Source organism: Humulus lupulus, chromosome 3 (assembly GCF_963169125.1).
Source record: "Humulus lupulus chromosome 3, drHumLupu1.1, whole genome shotgun sequence".
Lineage (NCBI taxonomy): Eukaryota > Viridiplantae > Streptophyta > Magnoliopsida > Rosales > Cannabaceae > Humulus > Humulus lupulus.
This window is the reverse complement of record NC_084795.1, coordinates 183,802,707-183,815,655: the sequence shown is the minus strand read 5'-3', so window position 1 is coordinate 183,815,655 and position 12,949 is coordinate 183,802,707. Positions and strand designations below refer to the sequence as shown.

The 12,949-nt window shown below is 32.7% G+C and overlaps 1 protein-coding gene and 1 long non-coding RNA gene across 2 annotated transcripts; both read right to left on the bottom strand.

Moving 5' to 3' along the window:
• Positions 1-1,035: 1,035 nt before the first annotated feature.
• LOC133825259 (uncharacterized) lies at positions 1,036-7,670 on the bottom strand. Its single transcript, XM_062258224.1, has 4 exons — positions 5,417-7,670; positions 5,208-5,315; positions 4,309-4,511; positions 1,036-1,392 (listed from the first exon to the last, which is right to left on the bottom strand). Exons 1-4 carry the CDS (start codon positions 5,553-5,555, stop codon positions 1,036-1,038), a joined length of 807 nt encoding a protein of 268 aa, XP_062114208.1. The 5' UTR covers positions 5,556-7,670.
• Positions 7,671-7,708: 38 nt separating this feature from the next.
• On the bottom strand, positions 7,709-11,346 carry LOC133823322 (uncharacterized). Its single transcript, XR_009888245.1, has 3 exons — positions 11,210-11,346; positions 9,643-9,797; positions 7,709-8,490 (listed from the first exon to the last, which is right to left on the bottom strand). It is a non-coding gene; the product is annotated as an uncharacterized LOC133823322 (long non-coding RNA).
• Between the last annotated feature and the right edge of the window lie 1,603 nt (positions 11,347-12,949).

Below are 12,949 nucleotides of genomic sequence, written 5' to 3'. Positions count from 1 at the left end.
CTCGGTAGGGATGACTGCCTCCATCCCATAGGGTAATGAGAAAGGTGTTTCTCCCGTCGAAGTCCTGGTTGTGGTTCGGTAGGACCAAAGACTCCTGGAAACTCGTCATCCCATCTTCCCTTAGCTTTTTCAAGATGCTTCTTGATGTTTTTCATGATAGTCTTGTTGGATGACTTTTCTTGTCCATTTTTTGGGGATACCTTGGTGTGGAGAAGTTGAGCTTGATATTCTAGAATTTTCAGAAGTCTTGGAAGTTGAAACTGATGAATTGAGAGCCATTGTCCTTTACGATCTCTTTCGGTACTCCATACCTGCAGATTACATTCTTCCAAATGAAGCTCTTTACTTCTTTGTCTCTAACTTGGTGGAATGAGTGTGCTTTGATCCACTTGCAGAAGTAGTCAGTTACTGCAAGCATGTACACCTTCGGTCCTAGTGCGTTTGGAAGCTTGCCTACTATGTCCATTCTCCATTTCATGAATGGCCAAGGGGATGTGATTGAGATGAGACGTCCGGATGTTGGTGGGATATTTGAGTGAACCATTGGCATTTGTCGCATTGTCTTGCATAGTCAGAGGAGTCGGCTCGCATAGTTGGCCAGTAGTAGCCTTGTGTTAGGGCACAGTGCACCAAGCTTCGTCCTTAAGATTGATTGCCACACTCTCCTTCATGCAACTCAGCCAGTACGTATTTGGCCTCTGTAGGATTAATGCATTTCAAATATGGACCAGAAAAGGGACATTTATAGAGTTTACCTCGTATAATAGTGAAGTGGGTTGATTGAGCCTTGACGCGACGTGCTTCGTTCTTATCTCCGGGAAGTATGTCCTGCTCCAAGTACTCGACTATTGGAGTCATCCATGTTCGGTTGTTGGAGATGTCACTAATTTTCTCTTCTTCATATTTCTAGACAGCTGGCCATTGGAGACATACTACAGGTATTGTCTTGGGGTCAGTTTTCAAGATGGAGGATCCCAGGTTTGCTAATGCATCCACATGACTGTTCTCCCCTCTTGGTACTTGGTTGATAGTAAACTAATCGAAGATCGACTGCAACTCTTTAGTCTTGTTGAGGTAGGCTGTCATCTTGTTATCCCAGGCTTGATAGCTATCTTGCATTTGGTTGACTACCAATTGAGAATCACTGAAGACCATGATCTTTTTGACTCCCATGTCTTGGGCTAGCCCGAGTCCAGCTATCATTGCTTCGTATTCGGATTCATTGTTGGTATCTTTGAACCCGCATCGGACTGCTTGTTTGATTACGTCACCTTGGGGTGAAGTTAGGACGAGTCCGAGTCCACTTCCTCTAGTGTTACTTGAGTCGTCTACTTGCAACTTCCAGATTCCGGTTGACTGTCCCTTGGTCAGACAGCAAAGTTCTTTTTCTGCCTGCACATGCATGTTAGGTGTAAAATCTGCAATGAAGTCAGCTAATACCTGAGATTTGAGGGAAGTTCATGGCTTGTATGTTACTTAATACTCGCTGAGCTCTACAGCCCACTTAGTAAGTCTACCTGACAGTTCCGATTTATGGAGGATTCTTTTGAGTGGGATGATGGTCAGGACCGTTGTTGGATGGCACTTCAAGTATGGGCATTGCTTCCTTGTTGCATGGATGAGTGCTAGTGCAAGCTTCTCCAACTGGCTATATCGGGTTTCAGCATTGTGCAAGGCTTTGGTTACATAGTAGACTACACATTGCTTGCCTTCCTCTTCTCAGACTAGGATCGTGCTAATTACGGTCTCAGATACTGCTAGGTAGATGAATAATGTGTCATTGTCTTTTGGCTTTGAGAAGAGAGGCAGGCTAGTTAGGTACTGTTTTAGTTGGGCTAGTGCCTCTTCACATTCAGTTGTCCACTCAAAGGTGTTTTATTTCCTTATTGTGTTAAAGAAGAGGTGACATCGTTCTGATGACTTTGAGATAAATTGGCTGAGTGCTGCAATGCGTCCAGTTAACTTCTGTACGTCTTTTATGCACGTTGGGGAAGGAATCCTTTGGATTGACTTTATCTGTGCTGGGTTAGCCTTGATTCCCCTTTGAGTTACTAGGTACCCAAGGAACTTTCTTGCAGTCACACCAAAAGAACATTTAGTTGGATTTAGTTTCATGTTATATTTCCTAAGAATGTCAAAAGATTGTTTTAAATGGCTGATATGGTCCTCTGCAATGAGGGATTTGGCGAGCATGTCATCAATGTAGACTTCCATCATCTTCCCCAGCAAGTCGACAAACATCTTGTTGACTAATCTCTAGTAAGTTGCTTCTGTGTTCTTCAATCCGAATGGCATGATCTTGTAGTAGAATATTCCCAAGTTGGTCATGAAGGCTGTCTTTTCCTGGTCGTCTGGATGCATCAAGATCTGCTTGTATCCTGAGTATGCATCCATGAAGCTTAGGAGTTCATGACCGGCTGTGGCGTCTACCAGCATGTCTATGTGTGGTAATGGGAATGAGTCTTTTGGACACTCCTTGTTGAGGTCTGTGAAGTCAATGCAGACTCGCCATTTCCATTCTTCTTCTTCATGATGACTACGTTGGCCAACCAGTCGGGATAATGTACTTCCCTCACAAACCCATTATCAATGAGCTTTTGAACTTCTTCACTAATGGCTTTGTTCCTTTCAGGAGAAAATTTTCTTCTTTTTTCCTTCCTTGGTGGGTAGTCTGGATCAACCTGCAATTTATGGACAATTACTTCGGGGTCAATTCCAGTCATGTCCGCATGGGACCAAGCAAAACAATCATAATGGGCAGATAAAAAATCAATGAGTTTAGTTTTGATGTAAAGGTCCAATCGTGATCCGATTTGGACTTTATTGTCTGGGAAGTCTGGATGTATATGAACTTCGTCCAACTCCTCCATGTCTGGTTGGTTCATCAGGGATTCATTCAGTTTGTCTTCCTGTAATTGCTATAACTGAGCGGGTTTGACCTTCATGGTAGTCTGGTAACATGCTCTTGAGTCTTTTGGTTGGCCTTTGATTTCTTTCACTCCCCATTTACACTAGAAGAAAAAATGCTTTTAATAAGACCAAAAATGTGTTATCAAAACATACCATAACACTTTTGGACATGTTAAGACCGACTATGTTATCGTAGGTCAGTGTACTTTACATAACACTTTATCATTGTTACACAGATGTGTTATTATACTGTCAACGATAACACACTTTCTGTGTTATTTTAGTAAATAGATAAGTGTTTAATTATATTATTTATAGTCGATTATATAACACATTTCAATACTTATAAATTTGTGTTATACTACACTTTAGTATAACACATTTTTTATGTTATATAATGAAGTTTGCATAACAATCTTTACTTAGAAAAAGTATTATTGTAATAGATATTATAACACATTTTTCGTATTATTTTAATATTTAGATAAGTTTAAATTCTCATTATATATTCATTTATATAACACTAATTTATTCTATTATATTTTTATTTTTTATTTATATAATTAAAATTAGCTTTCTAATATATACTAGGATCATCAAATGAACTTGATTTTCAAATAACAAAAAGTAAAAACATTCAACATTGTATTAACAACCCACAAATTAGTTTAAAACATTCAACACTGTAATCAACAACAAAATGTTCTTTAAGTATTCAAGTACTCTTAAATATTCAATATATTGAAAAGTTACTACTTTTAGCACAAAATATTCTACAACTTCCCAACACAAAGCCTTCAAAATTAAGTATCCTTTTATATTTCGCTTGTCACATCTGCAAAATAAACAAAGAAATATTTTATTGTTATTATCTAGCATCACAAATTACTTCAAGAAAAATGCTATGGATATTATTTCCAAGAGAGGACACCACATACAAAAGACAATCACAAATGCAAAGCCAAGGACAATAAAAAATGCGAATAGAAAAGCAATGGAAATTCCCTCTGATTTCTCTTTTCTAGAAAAAGAAAATTTTCTATCAAACTTTATAATGTATTTCCAAAATAAAAAAAGTAAAGGACCCAATTTAATTGAACACATAAATCAAATCCCTTTAATAAAGAATAAACTAAGCAACATTGATGATATAATTGTTTCATAAGTACTATTTTTCTCTACTGTATGCACACAAAGCTTGATTAATTAATAGTAAGAAATCAATTATATAGAAAGCTCATTCAATAGAAAAATTAGAACAACAATTTATTTGTAGATAATGCAGATAATACTAACATACATGAATGATCCTGATTATTGATTTTGAAATCTTAATAGTATATGCTTGAAATAGATGGATGGCTTTTTTTTAAAGAAATAGAAGGCAATCTTGCATACCTGGGAAAAGTGAGGATTCCTGGGTGATTGTGCAGATGACAGAGTCTCTACTTCTACGACATTGAGGACTTGATGTGAAAAATCGAAAAGCTCAAAATGTATCATGAATTGATCATTCAGGTGATTATTCTTGACACGAGATGATTCCAAATAAAATTCTCTAAACCATAGGAAGCCAAGGTCTGTCAAAGTTGCAATGGTTGCTGCACATAGAATCACATGAAGGTAAGATATAACTTATAAGATAATATCATAATATTAATGGTAGATAATCTAGCTTTATCTACTTTGACAAATTCAAAGGTTGGGTTACATGTGTGATATGGACACTCTTAGGAAAATGGAGCCAAAGGTGACTAAGCAAAAATACCTGAGTAATCCAATATATGTAAGAAAAAACTGAGCTTGTAAAAGAAGGTTTCCAACTGTTTCATATCATTGACCTAAGGCTTTATAATTAATTGTATCCACACAACCTTTGGCCTTGGGGACATAGATTGGAATAAACGTCGAAAAAACACCTGTGAAGATAAGAATGTACACAAGTTCACAGCAATATCATTAATCAAAATAAGGTTAGAACATTAGATCATATGTACCAAAACACATTATATGCATGCTTTAGATACCCAAAAGCTTTTCTTCTGTCTCTTCCATTTGTTGGACAATTCTATTGTAATTTGTAAAATTTAGTAAGGAACAAAAAGCAATTATAAACTGCTCACAAATACTACAGAAAATTCACAAACTTTGTATACACACCTTTGGCCTTGGGGACATTGATTGGATTGAACGATGGGAAAACACATGTAAGATAATAAGAATGTACACAAGTTCATTGCAATACAACACTCAAATTTTATTAATCAAAATTATCCATTATAACATAACATACTCACAGCAAAAGAAAGGCCTTGCTTGAGGCACCATAAGGGTTCCAGATGGAGGAAATGCAAGCCTACCCAACCAACCCAAAACAAGCCTACCTAGCGCTTGTTTCATAGGATCTTTCACCCCAAAACAAAAATGATGCAAAATGAGTTGATTATTAATGGAATATAAAGCCAATCATCAATGATGTAATCTGAAGAATATAAAGCTATAAAACCTACAGAAATCTGATTCAGAAACTCATTTCGGCCAAGTTGAGTGGTATCTGATTTTAAACAAGAAACTTGGAGAGTATTGTCTACTATAACATCCTCCAACTCTCGCTCTTGCTCTGGCTCGTTCTCTCCATTTCCCATTCCAACTATTTCATATATATGTATGTGTGTGTGTGTGCGTGTGGTTACAAATTCATATGGATATATGCTTGAAAATTATACAATATAACAAATAGGTTCAATCTATGAAAAATAATTTCTGCAACTAAAAAAATAAGATGTCGAAACCATTATCTTACCACTCCGCATCCATGGCAAAAAGATTCAGCCCCACCCTTCCACCCAAATTGGATTAGTGAAATGAGAAAAGTATTCTATTTCAAATTAATAGGCTATAAAGAATGACAAAGCATATCTATACAAAGTTTAAGGATATAAAGTACTGTATAGTACTTAGTCTATTTTTAGTTTGTCTTCAATTTTAATGAATGGTGTTCTATTCACATTTCAAGCTTTAATTTAATTTACAATATTTGAGTACCTATTTTGTTTTTATTTTATATATTTAAGATAAACATATAGCACATAGTGTATTGAGCATATCTTTATTTTATTTTAAATGATGATGATGTATGTATCAGTAATCTTTATCTCATTTACATTCCTAGTGGTTGGTATGAGGAATGTAGTTGAGATACATTATGGTGTGTAAGAAAAACAGAACAAAGTGGAGAGTATTTCCTTAGAAACTCTCTATAAAATGCAAAAATAAAATAAAAAATTTAATTTTTATGGTTTCAGTGGTATGTTACATAGTATTTATATATATATATATATTTGTGGTGCATAATATGTATGATACATATTATTTTTCCTCACACCTTCCATTGGCAGAAGAAGAAGTTTTGAATACTGAATCTTATGGATTTTGCAGGAACCAGTCAAAAGTGCAATAATAGACTCATGCATTCGGGTTACAGATAATGGAAGGGAGAGTATTCATAAAAAAATATGCACTTCAAGGCTTTGTTTATAACTCCAATTTATGTTAGAAAAACATTTGTGACAGAAAAATATTAGAAAAAAGATAAAAACATACACATTTTTTCTTAAAATTTTACAATGGATTTTTTTAAACATAACTATTAATATTCTAAATTTTATAAAATTACAATTAATCTAACTGTCAAATTTTATAAAAAATTATTTTATTATTTTTATTTGAATCCAATAAATTCCTTTTAGTTTTTTTTCCTCCCTAAGTTCCAAATTTTAAACAGATTATCGATGTACCAAGTTTTTATGAGTATTTTTTTACTATCTGATTCTAGAAGTAGCTGGAATGATTAGTAATGTGAGTAATTCAGGGCTCAAATTCTTGTGCTTTCTTATACTATTTTCCCTTCCAGCTATTTCTTTTTTTTTTTTTAAGAAAGAAAAATTGTTATCTATTTCAATACTACTTGTCATTTGCAGGTCCTCTTTCTCTTCAAACTATACAATACTTCCAATCATAATGATCAGCTTGAGGTGGGATATCATTACACTCTAAGTCAAGTTCGTTATTTAAAATTGTCTTATCTCACACAGAATTTGGGAACTAATAAAATTTTGAATTTTGTAGTTGGGGGCTAGTAGTCCAGAGGAAGCAGCAATATTGATTTGATCTTTGCAAGATGCTGCATCAAAGGTTTAAATCTTTTAAATTGAACCAGTTAGTGTGTTTCAACATGGCATGAGCTTCATATTTTAATTGCCTTACAGGAATGTCAAGACGATTTTGTGGCTTGTTCCAAGCAAACATCTGTACAAATACAAATTATAATACTAATTTTGTGAGTTAAATTTATTATTATTTGTTTTTTCCAAGTTAGCTTAGACTTGAAAGTTGGAACTAATACATGAACACCGTAAGTTCATTTGAGAACCCTAATAACTAGTGAAGAAGCCATGATTTACAAATAGGGGGAGCCAAAAAAAAATTTCAATAAAAATTTTATAATATAATCTATGTTTTCATACTCTATAATCTATAGTTTTTCATCTTGAAAATTCAAGTACACATAATCTAATATATATGTTGTGGTATATATTCTTGTGTTTATCTTGTGTTTGTTCTTTGTTACATATTCTTGAATATATTACCTATTACATATATATTACTAATTGTTTCTTGTCTAGACTGTTTTACAACAATATATTTGTACAAAAGTAAAATGTAAAAATATAATGAATATAAATTTATATACCTAAAAATATCAAAAAAAAATTCATAAATGTAAGAAATGTATCTTACAACAACTTAGCATGTCTCCTGTATGTTATTAGGATTTTCTTTGTTTAGTTCACAAATTTTTCTTACCATTAATTTATATTACTTGTACTCTTTTTTTATTTTATTTAACTCATCTTTACAAAATGGGATAGCAGATTATGTAGTTGGGCACGCCAAAGCCATAATAGGGATAAGATCATAATGAATCGTGGAATAGATGGGAGCTATCTTCAAACTTTTATGTGTTTTGATTATGTTTTGTTGTTCACTTTTTATGTAAAATATGTGGAGGATTAGTAGTTTGATGTGACTTATGTTAATTGTAAAACTTCACCTAATGATTTTATTTAGTGGTGATAGTTATGGTTTGAATTGAATATTATATTAGATTTGAATTAGTAAATGTTCAATGTTATAATTTTCATAGTTTGGCAAGTATGATTGATTTTACATTTGTTGATCAATTAATATAAAGGTTACCTAACCATCTATCAATATCAAGTAAAAAAATTCAAACAATACACAATAAGTTTTCTTCCTTATATCACTGCAACACACAAACAAATTTTCCAGAACCTACTTCTCTAAGACACACAAGTTTTCAACCTTCCGTTATCACCGCAGCACACAATTTTAATCTCAGAATCTACTTCTCTACGAATGAATATTTAAGATATTCAAACTCCTCTAACATTTGTATGATATTAATAAAAGAGTTAAGAGAACATATTTCCGTACCTCTTGTAATTGATAATCAAGTTAATTAACTTTGCAATCCTCCTTGCCAATTCGATCCACAACCTAAAGAATATAATCAATACCTAAAAGATTAATACAAAATTAAAATTAAATGACACAATAAGTAAAAAAATTATTAATATATTAAATTTTGGATATATATGGTCAAGATTGAAGGTGGAAAAATAGGTCAAAAATTCATTTAATTAGTTAAGTAAAAATAAATATCATGTTAGTAGTATAGTGTTTGTTTCAATTTTAACTAGAGTTGATTTTGTATGAGAATACACTTATTTTCTATCATGTGTCTTAAAAAAAATATAACTCTTGTACTTATGTTCTCGATAATAATTCTGGATGCCAATCAAATTATATTCTCCATCAATTTTATACGTACATTAGTTCATTTTGATTATAAAAGAACAAAATAAAAGAATTGATTGTTCTAATCATTTGACATAATCATTTCAGTTTCATTTTGAAAAAGAAAAAAATAACATAAGAAAAATCGAACATAAGATGAATGGCCATGAAATCATTATATATAATATACAGTATCACTCTTCTCTACTATGCTACAAAACTGTTTAATGCAATATCAAGCTTCATCTTCCTCCATCTTCCTCCATCTAGCATATACATTATAATTATTTTTGCTAATCAAGAAAATTGTCTCAATCAATATTACTATTTTAAAATAAACAATTCTAAAAATACATAGAGAGTGAAACACATTCTAGCAAGTGAGTATGTAACGAATCTTATCACAAGCAAATATTATTTACAAGATAAGAGAGCTCCAAGTTTGAGATACCAAAAAGCACTGATTTTAATTTTTTCCTTAGACACATATATAATGCACTGTAGCTTTATTCAAATAAAGCAATATCATCCCCCATAATCCAAATAAGAAAAAAATCAAATCAACCCATCTTGATACAACTCATTAATAAATTAATGTCCTAGATTGATTTTATCAACAAACTTTGAAGCAGTAGTCTAAAATCTTCATCTTGGATTTAAAGAATTTATTTATTTTTGTAAATGTATATCTAGGTTAACAAGATAACCAATGAAAAAATGGTGCAAAAAGATACAATCCACCTAAAAGGCGCACTGTACTAGCTTAGCTTTGGATAAGGTAAAGTATTGATCAAATAGCTTGAAATATGTTGTCAATATATATATATAAACACGAGATAGAGTAAGGTATACCTTATTCCTTGGTTGCTTGAAATACTCCATGTTTAAGGGCATGCTATTAATACTTGTTTCCACTTTACTACTTTCACTTTCTTTAGGATCTTTTGGAAGTCAACATTATAAGCAAACTCTTTGCATTCCTCTGCCAAAGCTTTTTGTTTCTTCTACTGTAAAATAAAAATTAATCATCATTCAAATTGTGATACATTATGATATGAATGCCTAAATTCCACTTCTTATTAACATAAGAGCTTGAAATGGAATTAGGATAGTGTTAACACACACCAAAGTTAGAAGAATAAAAACAAAACAAAAAATCAGAGTGAACATAATACTAGTCTACTGAAATAGCAAAAACAATAATAAGAATAAACCAAAGCCATAGTAACAATAACCTACAACAAGAATAAGTCTGAGTGAACATAATACTAGTCTACTAAAAAGAATAAGAGTATCAAACCCTTTAAAATACTATGCTCTATGCAGTTCACACAAACTCAGATTCCTCTTTTGTGGAAGTAAATATGTTTTTCTAATTGTGATTTATTTTAACATATGAGTACGTGAGAGAGCTCAATAGGAACAAAGGTATAGAAAAAATTTGATCTATATATGCAAGACAAGAACGAAACATAAAAATCAAATCTATACTTATTAGTCAATGCATTGCATAAAATGGCACGATAACAGAAAACAATACACGCTTGTCCACAGATATGATTTATTATCATATTGACATTTGCAAGCAAAAAAGCTTAGCTTTAATAAGTGTGATAATAAGAAAAATGGTTTCAAACATGCCAGGTGGGTGTCATCTTTCTATTTCTCATATTCTTAGTTTAAATTTCATGTAAAAGAGTTATATAAGTTGGTTTTTGAATAAACGAAATTTAAACATAATAAAAAATATATATTAATCAAATTAATTTAAATCATACCTATCCCATTTGGGAATATTATTACTAAATGATAATACTTTACACTTTTCACTAAAAGGGTCTAATTATCACTAAGTGAGAATACTGTATAGATATACACATATATAATATTATTTTTAAACAACAATATACATATGTATTATGTATTGTTACTTATTACTGAAAGATACATAGACAAAAGAATTAAAGTAAATCTCTTCCATATACATATTTATTTATATTATGGATACTTAAAACTAGTTTGCTGGACTTAAAATTGGATTCACAAACAATTAAGGAAAATGGAAAACTAAATAAGAAGATTTGAAGAACCAGACCTATTTAATTGAGAGACATAACATATATGTAAAGCTAAAATCACCGAAGTATAACAATGCATTATTTGACAAAATAAGAAATACAAGGAAACAAATATATTATCTCTGCAAAAAAAATTATAAAGAAAATCTAATAGAGTTTGAATAGAAGAACCCAACTTTTCTCAAAGAAAGAAAAAAGAAGCTCAGGTTCATTATATATATATATTCCTTCAGTGATCATCATACATTCATAAGATTAAATTATTAATACTAACATATTCATTCCATAAATTAAACAACACAAAAAAAGTCAAAGCAACCAAAATATAACCCAAAACTCACCAACATGCGTCTGGTCGTGAGAGAAGGATAGAAACCAGCAAACTCTGAGCAAGAGAAAGAGAGAGGCAGTGAGAAAAAAAAAACAAGAACAAAATTAACCCAAAACTCAACACTCCAAACATACATATATGCATATATAAAATAGAGAGAGTCGAGAGTGTCGTGGGTCACAGAAGAAAACTATATATATATATTCCTGAATATATATGTGCAAAGGGAAATTGGAAGAGTCGAAAAAAACTGAGAAAAAAAATTAAAATCAAGAGTTGAGGGAGGGAGAATATACCTTGTGCTAACTGAGGGATGGAGAAATGTGAGTGGGTTTGGGGGTTTTGGCATTTGGGTTTGGGTTCGGGGGTTTCGGCGTTTGGGTTTGGGGGTTTCTCCGTTTGGGATTTCTGAAAGTAATAAAGGGAAAGTGACAAAAATTCTACCCAAAAGATGCGATAAGCTAGTGATAGAAGCCATAGTCATTGACCCCATTTCTTTAAGAAAACAAATATCTCGGGTTTGAGTTCCTAAAAATGACACAATAAATTTAGAAATCATACTAAGAAAGCATGGGAAGAAGAATATATAAGAGGATACGAATGTGTTAGAGGAAAATAACTTACGGTAGATAGGTCATTCAAAAAAATGTTGCTAAACCTTCCACTGAAAGAAAAGAAATAAAAAGAAAAATAGACCAGTAGCAATTAGATTTATGACAGAAAATTAGAAGGAGAGAAAATTTGGAAAGAGAAAACAGTAAAGAGAGGGAACAAGTAGAGAACACACATGAATTGGAAAATTTTGTCTGAAAAGGGATAACTGGATTTAGAAAGCCCGCCATTTTTTTAAGTCTTATTTTATTTACCGCTTTTTACAATTCTTATTATAATACTTTTTCATTAGTGTTATAATGAAGTGTTGTGGAACACCAATTTTGGTGTAGTGTTAGTTGGGAACCTTAGAACTTGGTGGTATGTTGAAGGGAATGCCTCAATTTCATGTATCCATGGTCGACCTAGTATCACGTTGTAAGCAGACAGGGAGTCTACTACCAGGAATCTTGTGCATAGATTGACTCCTTTGGCATAGACAGGTAGGTCGATCTCTCCTAGTGTGTTCTTTTTCTCTCCACTAAAACCGATGAGGATCATAGTCTTCTTTATGATTTTTGATTCATCTATCCCCATTTCCCTGAGAGCACTTAAAAATAAAATGTTAGCTCAACTGCCATTATCAATAAGTATGCGTTTAGTAAGACAATTTGCAATGTAAAGTGAAATAACAAGAGCATCGTGATGCGGGTTGAGGAGTCTAGTTGACTATGTTGTTGAGAAACTAATGGTTTGAGCAGGTACGTTGATGGTATTCTTCTCTGTCTCGCTGGACTCTCCTTTGATCCAGTTGGTCTGCCTGGCATGTCTTTTGGCTACTGAATGGGTGACTCCGCTTACCTCAGAGCCACCAGTTATTACGTTCACTGTCCGTTCATGAGTAGGTGGCTTCAGCGGGGTTACTTCTCTTCAGACGACTGACTTGTCTACCTCCTGCTGGAATGTTCTTTTGCCTTTGTCTATGAGCAATTCAGTCAAGTGACTACATCTTAATAGGTTGGATACGTTAAGTCTTCAGGAAATGCACTCATCCGTTCGGTGACCGTGGTCATTGTGGAACTCACACCATTTTGTTTTGTCTCGCTGGTCAGATGGAGTCCTCATCCTTTCTGGCCATTTCACTTTGTCTCTGAGTCCT

Excerpts from the sequence above, each read along its gene's own strand:
- LOC133825259 (XM_062258224.1), bottom strand. The coding sequence starts at position 5,555 with ATGGGAAATGGAGAGAACGAGCCAGAGCAAGAGCGAGAGTTGGAGGAT. Across the intron at positions 5,316-5,416 it reads TCTGAATCAGATTTCTGTAG|ATCCTATGAAACAAGCGCTA; the intron begins GTTTTATAGCTT and ends TTGGGGTGAAAG. Across the intron at positions 4,512-5,207 it reads AGCAAGGCCTTTCTTTTGCT|CAACCATTGCAACTTTGACA; the intron begins GTGAGTATGTTA and ends TTCTATGTGCAG.